The sequence below is a fragment of the Manis pentadactyla genome, chromosome 1 (genome assembly GCF_030020395.1).
Source record: "Manis pentadactyla isolate mManPen7 chromosome 1, mManPen7.hap1, whole genome shotgun sequence".
Classification (NCBI taxonomy): Eukaryota; Metazoa; Chordata; class Mammalia; order Pholidota; family Manidae; genus Manis; species Manis pentadactyla.
Window position 1 is genome coordinate 203,796,624 of NC_080019.1, and position 19,734 is coordinate 203,816,357.

The 19,734-nt window shown below is 45.7% G+C and overlaps 2 protein-coding genes across 6 annotated transcripts in view; one reads left to right on the forward strand and one right to left on the reverse strand.

Moving 5' to 3' along the window:
• The window catches only part of RAF1 (Raf-1 proto-oncogene, serine/threonine kinase), a 78,201-nt gene extending 65,858 nt beyond the window's left edge, over positions 1–12,343 (forward strand). For 3 of the 5 annotated variants that reach the window (XM_036911402.2, XM_036911403.2, XM_036911406.2), the window contains 11 exons: positions 447–506; positions 2,920–2,947; positions 3,053–3,180; positions 3,517–3,634; positions 7,221–7,305; positions 7,856–8,032; positions 9,178–9,224; positions 10,411–10,529; positions 10,847–10,978; positions 11,112–11,246; positions 11,385–12,343. In XM_036911402.2, coding sequence (XP_036767297.1) covers positions 447–506; positions 2,920–2,947; positions 3,053–3,180; positions 3,517–3,634; positions 7,221–7,305; positions 7,856–8,032; positions 9,178–9,224; positions 10,411–10,529; positions 10,847–10,978; positions 11,112–11,246; positions 11,385–11,528 — 1,173 coding nt within the window. In that variant the 3' untranslated portion in view covers positions 11,529–12,343. The remainder of the gene's footprint in view (positions 1–446; positions 507–2,919; positions 2,948–3,052; positions 3,181–3,516; positions 3,635–7,220; positions 7,306–7,855; positions 8,033–9,177; positions 9,225–10,410; positions 10,530–10,846; positions 10,979–11,111; positions 11,247–11,384) is intronic. The other 2 variants (XM_036911404.2, XM_036911407.2) reach the window with 1 other exon arrangement.
• A 143-nt stretch (positions 12,344–12,486) lies between these two features.
• MKRN2 (makorin ring finger protein 2) overlaps positions 12,487–19,734 on the reverse strand; it is a 45,491-nt gene continuing 38,243 nt past the window's right edge. Inside the window, exons 7-8 of the mRNA XM_036911408.2 lie at positions 13,454–13,598; positions 12,487–13,334 (exon numbers count right to left, since the gene is read on the reverse strand). Of these exons, the coding sequence (XP_036767303.1) occupies positions 13,197–13,334; positions 13,454–13,598 (283 nt within the window). The 3' untranslated portion in view covers positions 12,487–13,196. The remainder of the gene's footprint in view (positions 13,335–13,453; positions 13,599–19,734) is intronic.

Sequence of the window (19,734 nt, forward strand, 5' to 3'; positions counted from 1 at the left end):
TTTAGACTGGCCGAATAATCTGGTTGGTATATCATTCAAGTGCAGAACTGAAATTTCCTGAAGAAATGTTAGCTTTTGAACTCATTCTTTCCATATGAGATTTGAATAGGATTTTGGTGAGGTAAAGAATAAAATACAGAGTAGTTTGGTTTTGGTGTGGGAAAGAAAGAAAATAGTGATGGAGAAATACAAAATCTCTGAAAGACTTCAAGTGATTTTATTTAGAAATACAAGGGTGGAGTCACTGAATTTTAATAAGCAGGTGTTTAGGGAGATGTAAAAGTGCCCAGAGCAGGTGTTTTCAAACTGCTTTTTCTTTTCTTGGCTTTTCGATATGTCCTGTTTGTTTGGTTTACTTTCTAGTTTCCAGTTTAATAACAACTGAATGCACATAAAATTCTTCCTTTGTTCTTTATTCTTCTTTATTTCTCGTTGCTTTGGACTAGAATAACAGCCTGAATGCTTCTCCCAGGGCGTGGTCCAGACGATTTTGTTTGAGGGGAAGAGTAGGTATCCTTCTTCCTGCCTTTGCTTTCTTGTAGATTTAACAGGATTGCTAAAACTGTCAGATAGCAAATAATCAACATGGAACATACACCGAGATACCTTTTATATTTCTTGTCAGATTTGTTTTCCTGTTTTCTTTCATGGCAGTAGAGGAGTAAAAAATATACATACTAAATGTGGTATTGTTGATAGATGAAGGAGGTTTCTCATTGAGATTTTAAGGCCAGGTGCACTAAAAATTAAAAAATATCAGTTCCAACCAAAGACTAATGTTGGGTTTATTTAGTTAGCGCTCGTAGTATCTCTTTTCTACTTACAGTTGGCTTCTAAATGCGGTATGGTTGATGTGCCCCGAAAATCCTTTGTTAAAAACTTACTAGAAACAGCTGTGCTCTCTCTGCGTGAAGTGTTCCTTTAACACCTCAGGGATGCCCGGCCCTCAGGCACAGCTTCACCCCACTCACCTCCAGCCATCAGACATGCTCGCCTTACCAGTCAGACGGGGAGGGCCTCACCAGAAATGTTGGCTTCCGAATGTGGGGCCTGAACTGGTGTTTTGCAAGGCGTTTTGACTACCACAAGATTATTGTGAGGGCATCCTGTATATGCCAGCTGTGAATTTTATTTCAGTTTTACCTTGACTAGCCCTGATAATAATACAATAATATACCAGTTACTTTTCTTCTATTACATTATTTGTCCTTGTGTAAACACTCCATTAGAGGGAACATTAGAAGTGAAAATTCTTGAATTCTTATAAAATAATTAGCACTACTGTTGTGCTTAATTCTCTGTGTACTTAAGAGGCAGAGCAAGTTTTGATTCCTTTTTTTAATGACATGACTAAACATTTTAAAAGTACACGTTCTTGCTTTGTTTAAACCATTTATAGTTCTTTTCAAATCCAAGATGATTGAAAAGTTCCTTCTAGGATAAGTCAATTCAACTAGAAATTAGTGCAGAATAAGATATTTGGTATATAATGGATAAAGGGAAGAAAATTACTATGACATTAAGAAAAATTCCTAGTTCATGGGAATATAATTCTGGTCAGTAAAAACATTGTGGGCATGCTTTGACTAAAAACAAAGAATAGATTGGTTGGACAATAAAGCTACAGCTGCTGGATAATCTATGGAAATTCAGGATTTTGGGCCAGTATTTTGCCCCTGGCAGTCATCCTTTCTTACTTAAAAACAGATTTCTGGGCTTCCTACCTTCCCTCTCTGAGGAGCCTTGTCAGTTAGGGAGGGGTGAGGGTTGGGAACCTTTATTCTTAAATATGTCTCCAGATGATTCTTCTGAACACTGGCCAGATTTGGGAACCCCAGAACCAGGCTTTATTAGTAAACTCCGAAGATGCCTGGGTGGGGCTGCCAGTGTGGGGAGGGGCAGCCTGGTATAGGATGCTTGTTATCTTATACAGATGTCCTGGAGTGAGAGCATTCCAGTGGTAGTTGTGTGAAAAAAAGTGTCTTTACACAAAGAACACAGAGTAGGACTTCCTAGAAAAATATCCTTTTTGAGGCTATGGGGCCAAGTGGTTTTATATTATTATTATTATTATATTTATATTATTACTATTATTGTTTACATACTCTGAAGATTTATAAAATGAGCATTTAGGTCTCATGAAGGCCCTATGGTCCAAACTGTTCCACTGAAACAGTTTCTAATAAATTCTAAAGGTATCCCTTTAACTTCTTACCTGAGTAGAGTGTAACTAATTTCAGAGTTTACCTATAAGGTGTGAGGAGCATTTTGTGGGGAATGAGCCCAGGGCAGGGATCCATTGGTGAAGGTTTCTGGTTCTGTTTCTGCCACCTCCTGGCTGTGTGACCCTGCCAAGGCTCTACCTATTCCAGTGTGTTTCCTTATATGTGGAATGTGGGTTTCTGGTCCCTCCAGCCTTCCGAGATTTCAGGCCCGGATAAAGTAGGTAGTCATGGTGCTTGCCCTTATCAAATCCAACTTCTGGTCACTGTGCCCTAAACTCTTGCAGGAGTAAGAGTGAGCCTGCCATACAGACCCCAGTTGATTTTTATTTTTTGAGCCTCACTGGAGGAAGGTCCCGAGTCACTCAGAATCTCAGCTGACAGTAACTTTGCTAGCCTTCCTTAAAGAGTATCAGTTTGCTGTGCACATTGCTTTCTTAGAAAAAGAATGGGGTTTTCATTGTATGTGAGAGATTAACCTCATCTTCCTAATAATTGATGATAACAATCTTGGGGGGATAGTGGCCACTGACATTTGGTGAATTTAATCAGAGAGATATGTAATTGAACCTTCTGTATTTAGAGGTCTTAAAATCTGTGTCCCTGCAAATTGCCCCCCACCCCCACTTTCACCCTTCTCCCCCAGAGGACAGCTTTTCCAGAGCAGAAATTGACTGGCCTTTCTTTTCTGTTTCAGGATGCAATTCGAAGTCACAGTGAATCAGGTACTTGTCCACAGTCACTTAGATTGTAATGGGCTTTTTCTCTTTATGCTGTGTATCTTCTGTTGGCTTATCCTCGTGTGGATTCTGTTTTTCTTGTCTTTTAAGCTTCACCTTCAGCCTTGTCCAGCAGCCCCAACAATCTGAGCCCAACGGGCTGGTCACAGCCCAAAACCCCCATGCCAGCACAGAGAGAGCGGGCGCCGGGATCCGGGGCCCAGGAGAAAAATAAGATTGTGAGTATGGCAAATTTTGCTTCTCCTGCAGGTTAGAGCTCAGTAAGAAAAACCTTGTTGGAATGAGAATACTTTGGAATTTGGGGTAGGAGAGTTCTAATAGGAAATATTTAATGAAGGATAATAGCACCAGTGCCATTTTTGGTACACTTACATTGGGGAACTGGCTGGTTTTGTTGTAAGGCATTTTCTCAAAGACAAAAATTAGTATTATAGTTACTGTCTTTTTAAAGATATGGGAATGGATGGCGCTGGGTTGATCTTTTCTTAAGACACTCTCATTAAACAGGCCTTTACCCTTCCCTGGAGCATGGTAATGATCTCTGCCTCTTTCAGAGGCCTCGTGGGCAGAGAGACTCCAGCTATTACTGGGAAATAGAAGCCAGTGAAGTGATGCTGTCCACTCGGATCGGGTCAGGCTCCTTTGGAACTGTTTATAAGGGCAAGTGGCATGGTAAGTTTGGGGCCCTCCCTTTATTGCAGAGCCCAGGGTGAAGTCGTTTCAGTCCAGAGAGGGCAGGAGAAGGGGGGACGTGTGTGCTCCACAGTCAGAGCAGCATCCCCCAAGAGACACCTAATTACACCTGAACACTGTGCTTACTAAGATCTCCGTGGAATGCAGCAGTCTCCTTAGACTTGGTGCTGTAAGTGGTATGACAAGGTTTCCAGGATAATTAGAAATTGGTGAACAAGAGTTGAGTCTTATAGTCAAACATCAGGGTGTCTTCTTATAAACTGATTAAATACAGCTTGCCCTTGGGACATGCTCAAAAGCTCCTTTAATGAACAAGAATCTGCTGCTCAGAGGGGAGCATGATTCTAGAAACTTAAAGTCGGAAAGGACCTTAGAGATTTTGCAGGCAAGAAAGCTGAGGTCCCAAGAGGAGACCTAACATGCCTGTGGTCACACTTGGGCAGAGGAAAGCCAGGAGCCTCCTGAAACAAGCTCTTTGCTCTGCCCTGGGACCCAGGGGTGGGAATCGCCAGCCAGCCAGCAGGGAACGCAGACTTAATTCTTTAATTGGTGTGGAGTGTTAGTGTTCTTATTTTAATGGAAACACTTTGTCATTTGGAGAAACAGACTATTTTAATGTGTATAGCCCCAGCTTGTGTATTTTGGCAACATAATTAACATTTTTCTGTCAAGTTTGTAATACCTCTGGCTTTAGGAAGCTAGCAAATATAGGGACTGTTTTCTAGAAAATGCTATATGTTCCAAAAAGAATCTCTTCTAAATTCAGATTTTAATAAAGAAAAAAAATCCTAAAGTTCTTAGGTGCCTTTATTTCTGTTGGAAGCCACCTTATTTATTTTTAACATAAAGGAGCAAAAAATTGAGAAGTTAAGAGCATTAAATCAATGGAGCATCAAAATTCAAGGCATTAAAAACTGAGGAATACCTCCAATTTTCTGTGCGCTTTAACACATGGGTTTGCCACTAATCAACTGACAAATTTCTGCTTCTTTAAGGACAAAGGCATAGGGCTGGGCATTTGTAAATTACGTAGAGGATGATTCCTTTTTCTTTGAAAATTGCATCTAATGTACTATTGGCCTTCCTGGTCACTGACAGATTACACGATTGCAGAATATTTTCCAAATAGAGGTCTTAAATGTCTCACTGATCTCTTAGAAAAGGACACAATTTTGTGGGATAGAGTGCTTGTATCTGAAACAAGGTTCCTAGTAATTGCAGGATGTGGAGCAGTGAGTAGTTCTGAATGATTGAGCCTTGGCCTGAGCACTGGAGTGCTGGGGAGCTGTTCCCTGTGGTATGGGGTCTAGTCTGTGGGCTTCTGGAAGAAATGCAGGAAATCTGTTACTGTTACTGCTGCCAGTGAGCTGGCTGGCGGGTGTGGCCCTGCTGGCACCGTCAGGCTCCGAGTTGGTGTGGCCCTGCTCAGTCCTCCCTTTGGTGCCTTGCAGGAAAACTCGGGCATTGTGGATGACTTAGCACAGAGGTGTAATACAGACTTGGGTAACAGGATTCAGAAAGATGGGAGGATTTGAGTGGCTGTGATGATGGAACAAAGAAAAAGGAGCCTATTTAGCAAGGGCAAGTCCTGTTTACCATTCCAAAAAAAGAGAGGCTAGAGGGGGATAGTGATTGGCTGACTACAGGGTCAGGGGAGTCCTGAAGTTGCACTACCGATCAGGGCTCCACACTAATGACACAAGCGCATGCTCAGGAGAGCTGAGAGGAAGGGAAAGGGTTCCTCGTGAACTAGGGAGTCCTGAGCAGCAGCCCCTTCTGAGGCCCTTTGACAGCCTGCCCACCATTGTCATCTTCTGGTCCTGCTACTCAGTTGACTGCAACACTGAATCTGGTCACCTTGAGGGTTTTGCCTCCTTTCCCCGGCCCCTCCGTCTTGCAGGTGTCCCCATCACATGCTGGTGTGTCCCAGGCCACCCCTCTTGCCTCACCTTTGCTCTTGGTGTACCTAGTTTGGAATAGCCTCTCTCCTGGCTAGTAAAATCCTTCCCTTGGCTTACATCTCATTTCCTTAAGAAAAACTTTCTACATCCTCTCTGCAAAGACATCTTCCAGGCCCGCACTCCTGTCTGGTTCAGACTGCTCCAGAATTCATGGTTATGCAAAAGACCGTCTTCCCACTCAGTCCTGAGTAGCTCGAGGTTAGAACTGGGTGGTTTCCCAGCCCTCATTCCTGGGTGGGTGGCCTCTCTCGAATCTGGTGGGGGCACTTTACCGGCATCCCTGGGGAAGAAGACATGTGCTGGCCATCTGGATGACAACCAGTTTGGAATCTGTTGTTAAGAACCACCCCTGCCGGATGGTGTTCCCCAAAAGTGGAATGAGGAATGAATGCCCCAGTGGAGGGGCTCGGTGTGCGGAGGAGCTGAGAACCACCTCCAAGGCGCCCTCCTCATGTTTGGTCAAAGGAATGCTGTCTCAGTAAACTCATTTGCCATGAGAACCTGAGGTCTTAATAAGACGTCAATTTATTATGATCACTATTGTAAGTATGACATAAAAACTTGTGAAAGTGGCTTCTAAGTCAATCTACCTCACACATATAAGGTGGAATTAAATCTCTGGATGTTTCTAAGGTTAGATAAAGGGGCTCACAGTGATTGACAGGTTTCAGTACTGTCCAGTTGACCGTTAAATGACTTGGGGGTCAAGGGTGCTGACCAACCCATGCAATAAAAAATCTGCTTACAATTTTTGACTCTTTAAAACCTCCACTAGTGGTCTACTGTTGACTGGAAGCCAATAACACAGTTGATTAATACACATTTTATATGTCATATGTATTACATACTGTATCCTTAAGCTAAAGAAAACAATAAGGTTTTTCAAAGATTGTTGCATATCTCCAAAAGATTTTCCAGTGTATTTATTGATAAAAACATCTGCATGTAAGTGGGACCCATGCAGTGTAAGCCCACATTGTTCAGGGTCAATTCTAGTTGGCAGTACAGCGCCTGGGTTAGCCTGGAGCTCAGGGCCTGGTTCCAGCACTTTGGTTCTTTGGCTCTATGACCTTGGGCAAGTGACTGAGCTGCTCTGTTGCCTGTGAAATGAAGTTGGAGAACAGTACTTATGTCATAGGGCAACTAGGAGGATTAACAGAGGTAGTGCCTGTAAAAGTACACACACTGCTAGGGCTGAGTAGGCAGGCAGTATGAGTCATTAGGGTTACTTTTTAGTGGTATTGAGAAGCAAAGAAGCTTAATTTCAGTTTACATCTTTGACTTTGTATAAGGGACCACCTCAGGTCTTAAAATGTGCTTGTTGACTTTAACACCAGCTGCTTGCTAAACAGGCTGCTTCCTGGCACCAGCCTTCTGGCCCTAGAGGTTAAGTATCTCTTGGGCCATTCCTGTCTGCTCACAGGCCCAGGCTGTGACCTGTCACATGTGACCTCGTGGCTAGGAATGCCAGGCTTGTTAAGTTTGCATGTATTTGTTCCCCCTGTGTAGGTATATGAGTTGATTAAGTCCCTGTATCTAGAGTATATGAAAAACAACAAAGCAAGATCTTGAACTGATTGCACTGACTACAAACTAATTTGCAGGAGATGTTGCAGTAAAGATCCTAAAGGTTGTTGACCCCACACCAGAACAGTTCCAGGCCTTTAGGAACGAGGTGGCTGTCCTACGGTGAGTAGAGAGCTGGCCTGTCCAGCCCCGCATTGCCCAACCTTTATAGGAGCCCCTTTGACGATACCTCCTTTACTTCTCAGGATGCACTACACTGAATAGCTCAGGTTCTGTCTCTGGGTTTTGGTCTGAGGTAGGGAGAAATAGGTTCTGTTCTCACATTTATTTCCAAGAACTCTTTCTATAGGCACACTGCCTTTATCTAGACTTTAAAACCAGGCTTTCAAATCTGAGCCACTAATGACTTGGAGGAAGTTAACAGCAATGGGAGTCCCTAGGAATGAGAAATTCAGGCCTCCTACCTACAGATCTGACCCCTGTAGGGGAGGAGGAGATTGTGAGCGAGCACTGAGGACTGGCTTCTCCACACCTGAGGCCGGCACTCAGTAATGCTGGGCTCCTCTGTCAGCTCAGAACACCAGCTGAGCAGCAGTAGTCCCAGTGTGGATTGTAAGCACGGGGTGTGTGGACACACAGCCTGTGGTGTCGACAGGAAGCAGAGCCGATCACAGCAGAAGGTTCAGAGCCTTCTCTCTCTCCCCCTCTTCAGCAAAACACGGCACGTGAACATCCTCCTCTTCATGGGGTACATGACAAAGGACAACCTGGCGATTGTGACCCAGTGGTGTGAAGGCAGCAGTCTCTACAAACACCTGCATGTCCAGGAGACAAAGTTCCAGATGTTCCAGTTGATTGACATTGCCCGGCAGACGGCTCAGGGAATGGAGTGAGTACACGGGCCCTAGAAAGGCTGGGGTCCTGGCATCAACTTGTCCCTCTACCAGAGCTAGGCTGCACAAGAGCCAAGTCTGTTATACGATTTCTGTGATACTTTTGCACAAGCTGAAAATGAACCTTAGGGGTGGGCTGAAGGAATGAGAAATTCAGGTCTCTTACCTAAGCTCACACTGCCCCCACGGGGCCCAGATGCAGGTTCCAGCCACTGCCTTCAAAAGTTCAGCCAGACACCCATGAACGCAGCACCGCCCATTGGCGAGGGCAGAGTTGATCAGATGATACTTACTGGGCAACTTACTCCTTTCGGTGAATGTGTGAGGGGTGTCCATCAGATGCTACCTTTGGGTCAGAGCTTTGGGGCAGCTGTCTCTGTGAAGGGGGTGTGCGTGTCCCTTTCCTTCCCTTCGAGGCCAGCCCGGGGCAGGGCTGCACCAGTGTCCTTGGAAGGGCCCCTGCTGGGAGCAGCAGGACCTCCCCAGCCTCCACATGTCTGGGAGCTTAAGGTTAAAGTGGTGCTTGCAAGTGCTACATAAAATCTCATGTCCTTTAAAATTCATATGGAAATTGCATTTGATACATTTTGAGAATGACCAGTTTTTAGAAACTATTACAGAAAAAACGAGTTATAATTCACATACCATATATACAGTTCAGTGGTTTTAGTCTGTTCTGAGTTGTGCACCCCTCACCAGTCCAGAACACTTTGAGGTTTAAGGTGAGACCTTGTGTCTGGCTTCTTTTACTTAACTTTAACTTTTTTTACGTATCTTTAGAGGTTCATGTGTGTCGTAGCACCGTGGGTACCTCACGTTGTCTATGGCTGCGTAATATTCCATCATGTGGATATGCAGCATTTTATTTATTCATTCGTCAGTCAGCAGACAGTCAGATTGACAGAACACTCTTTTGAGTAAAACTGATTTTTAAAGAGTTGCCCAATTTGTGCTGTGCTTCACTGTCAGGTAAGTGCCAGATGGTGTGGTCTGGCCTGAACAGGTGCAGGGCCAACCCCCAAAGGTGGTCTCCTCACCGGGAGCCAGGCCTCCCAGTGGTTTACTTCTTTGCTGTAGTTTGAAGCTGCTTTCTACCCATTGGTGCTCAACTGCTTTTAATAGATTTATTTTCCCTTAACAGCTATTTGCATGCAAAGAATATCATCCACAGAGACATGAAATCCAACAGTATCCTTTGGTGGTGATTTCTTTTGTTCAATTCTAAATTTAGGACACAGAAGGGAGACTTTGTAAGTTTATCTTTGCAAAGGAAAGCTTTCCAAACACAAGAGTTGAGGTAATGTGTTTGACTTATGCTTGAAAGAGGCCTGGTTTTATTCTGTTTATCATTTAATTTAACTTGGGATGGGGCTTTGTCTTTAATGTTTATTTTTAGTTTGTAGGCAGTGTGTAGCTACAAGTCAAATGTAGCAAGATTTTCACTACTACTTAAAATTGTCTCTCGAAGTGGTTTCTGTAGAAGCCACTGTTGGAATCAACCCTTCCCCTTCACAAGGCTTAATGTGTTTTTATAGAAGGGAATGAAGATATTTCTCATACTGTGGGGCATGAAATGTTAACAATTTTACAAATGCCTCCCGCCCAGCCTTTCTCTCCTGAAACAGAACTTTGCTTCTGGGCTAGTGAGGGAGGTGTAAGGGCTGTGCTGAGTGGGGTTGCTGGGCACCTGTCTGTAGGCATGGAATACCCTTCAGTGGTGGGTTCTGGGGACAGCACATTAGACCATGAAAGCAGACAGACACCACAGATTTTAAGGAAGGGCGAATCGCTTGGTGTCAGCAGATCACAAGTTGGTTGTAAATTGCCCCAGTGGCATCTTAACCAAACTCAGCTCACTTCTGGGTAGATTTTTAAGATCTACCAAGTGATACTTTCTGGTGAGAAACGCCTTAGGACAGCAGTCAGCGCTTAGCAAAGGATTTGCCATTTTGTTATTCATGTTTTAGTTACTTGACAGCAGAATGCAGGCAGAAACTAAGATAAGCAGTCAGGCCATGTTCGGCTCTGGGGAGCATAGAAGGGCAGCCTGTGCTCTTGGAAGTCCTGGGGGTTTAAGGCACCGACCTTATATGGGAGGGTCACAAGGCTAGGGAACCTGAACCTGGCAGCTAGATTTGTCAATGGGGAGAAGCAATGGAGAAAACTGCCTTGTTTTTGGCAGGAGCCAAATAATCTGGCACCTTAGGGGTGTTTCAGAACTATTTTTTAGGATCTCCGAAACCCTAGCCAATCAGTGGGAGAAGGCTAGCCAGATGGGAGGCAGAGAGATGCTGTGCTAGTTAAGAATTTTGGAAAATTTTTTGCAATGAATTTGGCTGTTCTTTTAAAACCAGAATCCTTAACAAGCATTGAGATATATTTCTCCATGAGGGCCTGACGGTGAAAATTGGAGACTTTGGTTTGGCAACAGTGAAGTCACGCTGGAGTGGGTCTCAGCAGGTTGAACAACCCACTGGCTCCGTCCTATGGATGGTAAGGGTGCCAGACAGCAGGGGTACCTGCAGGCCTTGGTGCAAACAGAAAGCATTTCTCTCCACTTCCCCGAAGTCCAGACCACTTCAGTGGCACCTCTGTTGTGACGTCAGACAGCTAGGGGCACATGTGGGTTTCCTGGAGACCAGCATAGCTTGGGGGAGCTGGTGAAGGAAGTGCTGGATTGCAGGCTAGGAGTTGGAGCCCTTTGGGGAGGAGCCAGAGAGCTGAGGAATGGCCTTTCCTAACCCAGTAGAAAGGACAGCCTGGCTGGGAAGTCTGGGGCCTGGATGGTGATGAATATGCTGTGCCTGTAGGCCCCAGAGGTGATCCGAATGCAGGACAATAACCCGTTCAGCTTCCAGTCTGACGTCTACTCCTATGGCATTGTCCTGTACGAGCTCATGACAGGGGAGCTTCCCTACTCCCACATCAACAACCGTGATCAGGTATGTGAGCTGCACAGAGAACGTACGTGCGTGGGGAAGTCCTGGGCCTCCTCCAAGTCTGAGCACCAGGAGGGTTGGAGATGCTGCTTTTTGACTCACCTGCCCGTTCTCTCACCCATTTCCCTTCCCGTAGATCATCTTCATGGTAGGCCGGGGGTATGCCTCCCCGGACCTCAGCAAGCTCTATAAGAACTGCCCCAAAGCGATGAAGAGGCTCGTAGCTGACTGTGTGAAGAAAGTCAAGGAAGAGAGGCCTCTTTTTCCCCAGGTAAGACTGAGCAGGGGTGCTACTGATGGAACTAAGGGGGAGAGCGGGGCAAAAGCCTGGGTCTTTGGACACCCGATTGGAAGCTGCTGCGGAAACACCAAGGCCATCTGATGAGCCCTTTCTGTGGCCTTGTTTCAGATCCTGTCATCCATCGAGCTGCTCCAACACTCTCTACCGAAAATCAACCGGAGTGCTTCTGAGCCATCCCTGCATCGGGCTGCCCACACCGAGGACATCAATGCCTGCACGCTGACCACGTCCCCAAGGCTGCCTATTTTCTGACTTAGCACCTGCACTTGGCACCAGGGAGGAAGGGAAGTTGGCAGGCACCGTCTTTCTGCTCCTTCTACTGGGCAGAGAGCTTGTTTTCAGAGCAGCTGCTGCTAAGGACCTTGCAGACCACTCACAGGGCCTTAACTTCATGTTGCCTTCTTCATACCCTTTCTGGCCCTGTGAGAAAGAAGCCATTCACAACACTGGTTTGTCTTTTTTCCTCCCTGGGGCCCCCGGCGCTCAAGAACCGAGCCTTCTCCAGGTGCCAGTGGTTGCGCATGGCAGTACAGGATCTGGGGCCCCAGCTACTGGCTAAGTGAGTACTTTTAGGGCAAGAGGAACATTCGTAAGGGACATTAAGGTAGGCAAACCAGCCTTGATGCGTGGATGTGTGCTCCCTTGAGGACTGCTTATCACAGGAAGGACTTTTCCTTCAGAGAGTGGGGTGGCACCAGACAGTTTTGCACATAATGCACCCACACAGCCTGGGGCTGTTGAGAGGGCACACCCCTCTCTGAGGGCTCCAGTGCCCCAGGAAGGTTTCTCCAGGCAGTGCCTGGCCCGCCCCACTCCCACCCCCCCTTGGGCTCTCAGGGAGCAGCCTCTCCGCAGCGCCCATCCAGTCTTCCAGGAGCTGCCCCTCTGGGCCAGGCCAGCCTGGTCTCTACCGTCACACCATGTGTATGCAAGGAAGCCAGGAATACAGGTTCTCTTGATGATTTGGGTTTTAATTTTGTTTTTATTGTGCCTGACAAAACAGTTATTTGATGGTTCCTCATGATGGTTCCTCAATTATGTTATTTTAATAAAATAAATTAAATGTAGGTTTAATGACTATATTTCTTCCTTAAGAGTAATACTGAGCTCACCTTGTTTATCCCTCTCAAGCAGGAAGAAATGGGCCCAGAGCCTCCACTGGGAATGGAGTTAACTATAAGCATGCAAAAAGCACTCAACTCAAGTAAGAGTAGGCCTTTTTTCTACCCACACTTTAATGCACTTTACAAAATATTTGGTATCTACAGCTGTTTATAAAAATAGGATTGGAGTTTTGAGTCACAAGGTTATGCTCCTTCAATTAAAATCACAACTGATGACAACAGACTGGTGCTCAGTTCTCTCAGGACCACTGCCAGCTAAGAACCAGACTGTCCTGGGTGCTGTTACATATTTATGAAATTTCAAACCAAAGCCAGGCTTTACGGAGAATGGTGGGAGCAGGGGCCACACAGCCCGTTACTCTGAGTCCCCCCCTTACACAGGTTACACTGAACACGGCACCAGGGCCCTGCTCCGAACGCAGACACGCACCGAGTAGTGTTTAAAAGCCTATATAAATCAAGTTTCTGCCCACATGCTACAAGGATACCAGGGAAAACTCACTATAAATAATCCTTTGGTAGGAAAAATGAATCTGCTGCCATAGAGGCAGCTGCAGGCTGACTTTCTAGGGAGCTCAAAAGGTGAGGTGCTGGTGGTTAACCTAGAGATGGACTGTACAGCAGCAATCCCATACACTCATCAGGTTATTTTATATCCGTCACTCCTCCTGTGGCTGTAATAATGGGGAGTGGGTGAGACCAAGGTTAAGTACAACCTCACCCAAATCCAAGGGCCAGGCCGGAGGACACAGTACAGGAAGCTCTGCAACCTGGGCCTGTGGAAGGCCACCCACTCCTAGGGCGCTGGTGGCTCCACTCCAGACAGGTGCATGAAGAGGTCCCCAAGCTCTGTCATGTCAGCACCTTCAGTGTTGGGGACATGCTGGCTTTCTCGATTCTCGATGAAATCCCAGAGCCGCACTGAATTAAAGAACTGCAAAGAGAGCCAGCAGACACTCCCTAAGCTGGTGGCTGACTTCTCTTGCCCCCCCCTCCCCTGCCACCAGAACTGTTAGAGGAGGACGTCCTGGCAGCAGGCAGCTGAGTCCTTACCCTCACGGTGCCCTCGGCACTGAGCTGCTTGCGAGGCTTCTCGGGCTCTGCCAGCCGCCCGTCAGGGTAAGCGTGGCGGTAAAGACACTTGCTTCCAAAAGGGCAGGTCCCCCTGCCTTGCTCAAAGTATTTACAAGCTTTTTTCCTGAAAAGCAGAAAAAAAGCAGATGATGGGAGAATCTGGAGTCCAGACGTGTCACTGCCTCCATCTCTGCCCACGATGCCAGCTGGGCCTGCCCTACCAGGATGACAGGACTCAGAGGGGCTGGGATGCTGTGTCAAAGGTGGACAGCGTTCTGCTTGATGCACGGACTCTGCCCTGGTCTGAGCCTGCGATTGCAGCCTGACCGCTCCTCAGGGTCAGCAGTGTTGTCCAGGTGGCCACAGGAAGCCAGACTCTCGAGTCCAGGGGAAGCTGGGAATTTCAGCAGCTGCCTGAAGTTAGGGAATTCATTCCAGTTTTCTGGGGCCCCAGCCTGTGGAGCAGGGCTGCTTAAACTCTGTTCTAGAGACCCGTTCTTAGGATGTTCTTAAGTGCAAAAAGCCCATAGTCTACAAAAAGCTATCAAGAAAAAAATTTTCCCCCGCCTTTGAATTCTACCCCCAGACACCTGTGTTAAGAACTCCTATTCCCGAGGAAAACGGCCACTAAAGAATTCCCATTCTTCTTGTTCAAGTGGCGTCTGGCTTAAACAATTGTACACAATCCAAGTTGAAGAGGAACAGATGCCCAGGAACCCCGAGGGCAGCTGGTGTGCTGCAGAGAGGGAAGTTCACATCACAGCAGAAGGGCGGGCTGCTGCCAGGGGCAGCTGGGACAGGCGGTGGCGGCTGCCGAGGGGAGGGCAGAGACCCATGGTGAAGAGCTGTAGGCAGCACAGGAGCCCCAGCGCTTGCCTGGGTGCTTAGTCCTACCAGGTCTAGTGCTGGCAAGGCGGCTGGGGAGTGGGTTTGAGCGGATGTATGTGCCCCAGACACCTTCCAGGGTTCTGAGCAGGTCTTAGTGTGTCTATCTGCTGGATGCTGGACTTACCGAGTCCTGGAAATCATTCTCTTGTCTCCACCCTCTAGATAATGGTTCCTCTGCCCGGCCCCGTCAGGTGAGCAGGCACAAAGCCTCCACTCCCTCTGCTCTCAGCACCCACAGTGGCCCCCGCACCACACAGGAGCCTCCCCAAAGCCCCACAGACATGACTCCAGTCTGCATCCCTGTCGGTCCCTTCAGCCCCAGGGGCCACTCCCACTGCTTTCTCTGACAGTCCCAGGTGGACCCAGGAGCTCTGTGTGACACCTGGCCTGGGCCTCTCATGAAGAATTGTCACCAGAAAACCTGTACCATGAGTGTGCTTTTACAATTTCCCATGGAACTATCTGACTGATCTCTACTCAACTGGTGCTTAGCTTGAAGGTGCCTGGTCCCACAGCAGGTGCTCAGTGAAGTTTGTGAAATGCATAAAAACACTGTCATCCATGCAAGCCAAGGCCAGGACAGACCCAAACAGCGGCAAGGCCTTTGGGACAAGTCCGGCACAGCTCACTCCCTGCTCACTTCTGCCCTCTGCTGGACGCACACCCCCACCACGGGGCAAAAATGGCCAAGCCAGAAAATACCCAGCCTTCAGGAGTTAATACACAACTTAAAGAATATTAAGAAAGGTAACGCGCAGGTCCCTTTTAGTGCAGCCAAGTTAGTTTCACCAGACCCGAGCCTCCTATACATAACTAGAAACATAAAGACCTAAAGGCACTGAGTGTGAACAAAAGAAGGAAGAATTGAGACATCAGACACCTGGAAGAACTGGAAAAAAAGAGCTATCTTTTTTTTTTTTTTTTAAGAAAAAAAATAACTTTTAGCCTAGAGCAGGCCAGAGTCTACACAGGGTAGCTAAACTCCAGTGGAAAATCCATGTCTTTCTAGCCTGAAGACAAGAGTTGGAGAAAATTAGCCACGGCAAGTAAGGAAGTAGGCCCACAAGGACAAGGGCCTGCAAGGGGGCGGCCAGACACTGTGTACTGACTGCCCAACTCTCTGACCCGCCCGTCAGTGTGGCAGCTCAGCTAAGGATCAGAGAACCCAACTGAGGTTTGAACTGCTGCCCAAGAGTGTGAGTCTAAATGATTTACCTGTCTTTTAGAACAAAAACATCAGTGCTTGACAGATGAACCTTACAGAATGTAGAAAATGTGACCCAGAGGCCAACTTCAAGATGGCAAGTATTTCAAGGTAGCTATTACAAAGAAAATGAACCCAAGACCTGTGGGATAGTATCAGAAAGTCTATCACATGTAATTAAGGGTCCTGAGAAAAACAGAGTAGAGAAAAATATCTGATGGCCAAAATTTCCCTAAATTTGGTTGAGTGGCATAAGTTTAGTGATTCAGAGAAAGCCAAGCAGTACAATATGAAGAAAACCACTTCTAGGTAAAATATCAGGCTGCTGCAAACCAGTATAAAGGGACAATCTTGAAAGCAATTCCAGAAAAATGACATAATACAATCTGAACCATCACTGACCTCCTATCCAGAAGTACAGAGGCCATCAGAGCAGAATAGTATTTGCAGAGCACTGAAAGAAGAGTCAACCAATCCCAAATCCTACTCACTGAAAGAGGAGACACATGGTAACAGGAATAATCAGACCATATAGTCAAAATATCCTTTAGCATGAAAATAAAATTGATTTCTGATAAAAGAAAACTAAGAATTCATCACCAGCTGGTCATCAAAATGTTAAAAGCAGTTCTTGAGGCTGAAGGGAAATTACACTCTTTGGAAAGAATTACAGTTGACCTTTGAACAGTTGTGGGGCTTGGGGGAACAGACCCAGCTCCTCTTCCCACCCCCCACAAATCTACATTAACTCTTCACTCCTGCAATACTTGACTAACAGCCTACTGTTGGCTGCAAGCCTAACCAAAAACAGTTGATTAACATATATTTGGATGTTGTATATTATATGTTATATTCTTAACAATACAGCAAGCTAAAGAAAGTGTTCCAAATTGTCACAAATCTCCCAAAACCTTTCAACATATTTATTGAAAAAGATTCCACATATAAGTAGACCTGTACTATTAAAACTTGTGTTATGCGAAGGTCAACTGTATATATCACATGAAAGAGCAGCGGGGAAGAGTAAATATCTATGACTAAACATACACAACTCTTTTTCCCTCTTAAAAACAAGTACACAAATTTTTAAAGGCAAAAATCGTATTACCTTGCAGGATTCTAATATATGTAAATATTGTATCCACACATTATAACAGTAAAACTGCAGGATACAAAATCAACATAAATAATCTTACATTTCTATATACTAAAAGTACCAGAAAGAGAAAACAATTCCATTTATAATTGCATCAAAAAGAGTAAAATACCCAGCAATAAATTTAACCTAGCAGGTCAAAGACCCATATACTGTAACATGTAACACTGATGCAAGAAAGTGAAGACACAAATAAATGGAAATCTATCTTGTGCTCATGGATTCGAATAATTAAATATCGTTAAAATGTCCATACCACCCACAGCAATCTGCAGACTCAATGCAATCTTTGTCAAAATTCCAATGGCGCTTTTCAGAAATAGGACAAACAACTCAAATTTGTGTAGAACCACAGAAGACCCAGAGTAGCCAAAGCAATCCTGAGAAAGAACAACAATGCTGGAGGCACCACACTTAACTAATTTCAAGCTGTACTACAAAGCTATAGTAATCTAAACAGTATGGTACTGGCATAAAAACAGATACCTAAATCAGTGGAACAGAATATAGAGCCCACACATACATGGTTAATTAATTTACCATAAAGGAGCCAAGGATATACAATGGCAAAAGGACAGTCTCTTCAATAAATGGTGTTGGGAAAACTGAACAGCTACATGCAAAAGAATGAAACTGGACTGCTGTCTTACACCATACATAAAAATCAACTCAGAATGGATGAAAGACATGAGTGTAAACCCTGAAACCATAGAAGAAAAACAGGCAATAAGCTCCTTGAGACTGTCTTAGCAATGACCTTTTTGAATTTGACACCAAAAACAAAGGCACAACAACAACAACAAAAATAAGCAAATCGGGCTACCGCCAAAAGCTTCTGCACAGCAAAGGAAACAATCAACAAAAAGAAAACCCACTGAATGGGAGAAAATATTTGCAATGATATATCCAAAAAGGAGTTAATATCCAAAGTATGTAAAGAACTCATACAACACCAAAAAGAAAAACCCCAATTTGATTAAAAAATGGATGGAGGAACTGCATAGACATTTTTCCAAAGATGACATAAAGATGGCCAAGTATGTGGAAAACTGCTTAATTTACTCACCATCAGGGAAATGCAGATCAAACCATAGTGAGAGATCACCTCACGCCTGCTGGAGACAGACCTGCACCCCCACACTCACTGCAGCATTACTTTCAACAGCTAAGACGTGGAAACCACCCAGTGTCAATAGATGAATGGACAAAGATGTGGGGGACAAATGCGTGTGTGCATGCACACACAATGGGACATTATTCAGTCATGAAAAAGAAGAGAATCCTGACATTCTGCAGAGCGTAGATGGACCTCAAGGGTGTTACACTAAAGGAAACAAGCCAAGCCTGGGGTTGAGGGAAATTGGGAGAGGCTGCTACACAGACAAACTTTCAGCTATAAGATAAGTAAGACTAATAACTGAAATCTGCTAAGAGTATAGATCTGCTAAATGTTTTCACCAAAAAAGGAAAGAAGTATGTGACGTGTGATGGGTATGTTAGCTAGATGGGGGAAATCCTTTCACATCGTACATCAAATTGCCATGACATTCACCTTAAATATCTTATGATTTTGTCAGTTATACATCAAAAAGGCTGAAATTTTAAAAAATTACATTACCACCTTGTGGGGTTCTATGTATATAAAGTGCATGGAGCACATATGCACGCCTGTAGTACAAAAGGGGGTAATGAGGAGAGTTAGTAGAAATATAATTATGATTGTGAAAAAACTAAGAGTATATGTAACCCCAAGAAAGACCATTAAAAAAAAGGTAAGCTGAAAAGCTGTAAGTTGAAACTGAATTCTAAAAAATATTCAGAATAGCCAAAAGCTAGAACCAGCACAGTGTCCATTACCAGGAGAATGGGTAGCTGGCAAACGGCAGGCCTCATTTTGCACAATTCTGAATGCCCGACGTGACAGGATTAGGAGGTGGGGGCCTTTGGAGATGTGACCAAGTCATAAGTGGGGAGGCCTCACAGACAGGATGGTGCCCTCCCCGAGAGCTCCCTGCCCCTTCCTCCATGTGAGCGCACAGCGAGAAGGCGCTGGCCATGAAGAGGTCCTCCCCAGGGGCTGGCAGTGCTGGCCTTACACTTGGACTCCTGGCCTCCAGAACTGTGAAAAATAAATTTCTATTTATAAGCTGCCCAGTCTGTGGTATTTTGTTCTAGCAGCCAGAATGGACTAAGACGCCAAATACAGTGAGTCAAATAGTGACCCCCAAAAGATAGATACAAATCCTAAGCCCTGGTACCTGTGAATATGACCTTATTTGGAAAAAGGATCTTTGCAAATGCTGTGAAGGATGTCAGGATGAGATCTCCCTGGATTACCAGGAGGGTCCTATAAGCAAAGACACTTGTCCTTACAAGAGACAGAAGGGGGCAGAGAACAGAGGAAACCACAGCAGGGGTGGGAGTTGTGCTGCCACCAGTCAAGGAACCCAGGAATAGCCTGCAGCCATTAGGAGCGAGCACAGGCCAGGGACAGATTCCCCCTCGGCCTCCGGGAGGAACTGGCCCTGCCTGCACCTTGACTTCAGCCTTGCTGGCTCCAGAACTGTGAGATTACGTTTCTGTTGTTCTAGGCCACAGGGCAGCAGGCAGCTGTCAGGGTACAGAGCACCTGTCCTCCAGCACGGTTCATACATCAGCTACCACAGCACACTACCTGGGAACCACTGCACAAAGTGCAAACACTGCTGCTGGCTCTTCAGTCCAAGCCATTAACAGCAAAGGGGCACCACGGCCAGCGACCAGCCAGCTAACTCTTCCACAGCCCATCATGACCGGTCACAGCCGGTGCCTACTATGGTTTAGACAGACAGCAACGTGTTTGCTGCGTCACCAAGATGTTTTACAAAAATGGGTTCTGGAAGAGGAAATTGGCCCAGAGATGGAGGTGCAGCCAAGCAATGCAAAGCAGTAACGCTGAAAGTGACCCCTGGGTCCTCAACTCCCACCCCCCACAACACCCGCACCGCGCGCAGCACACAGGCAAATCCAGCA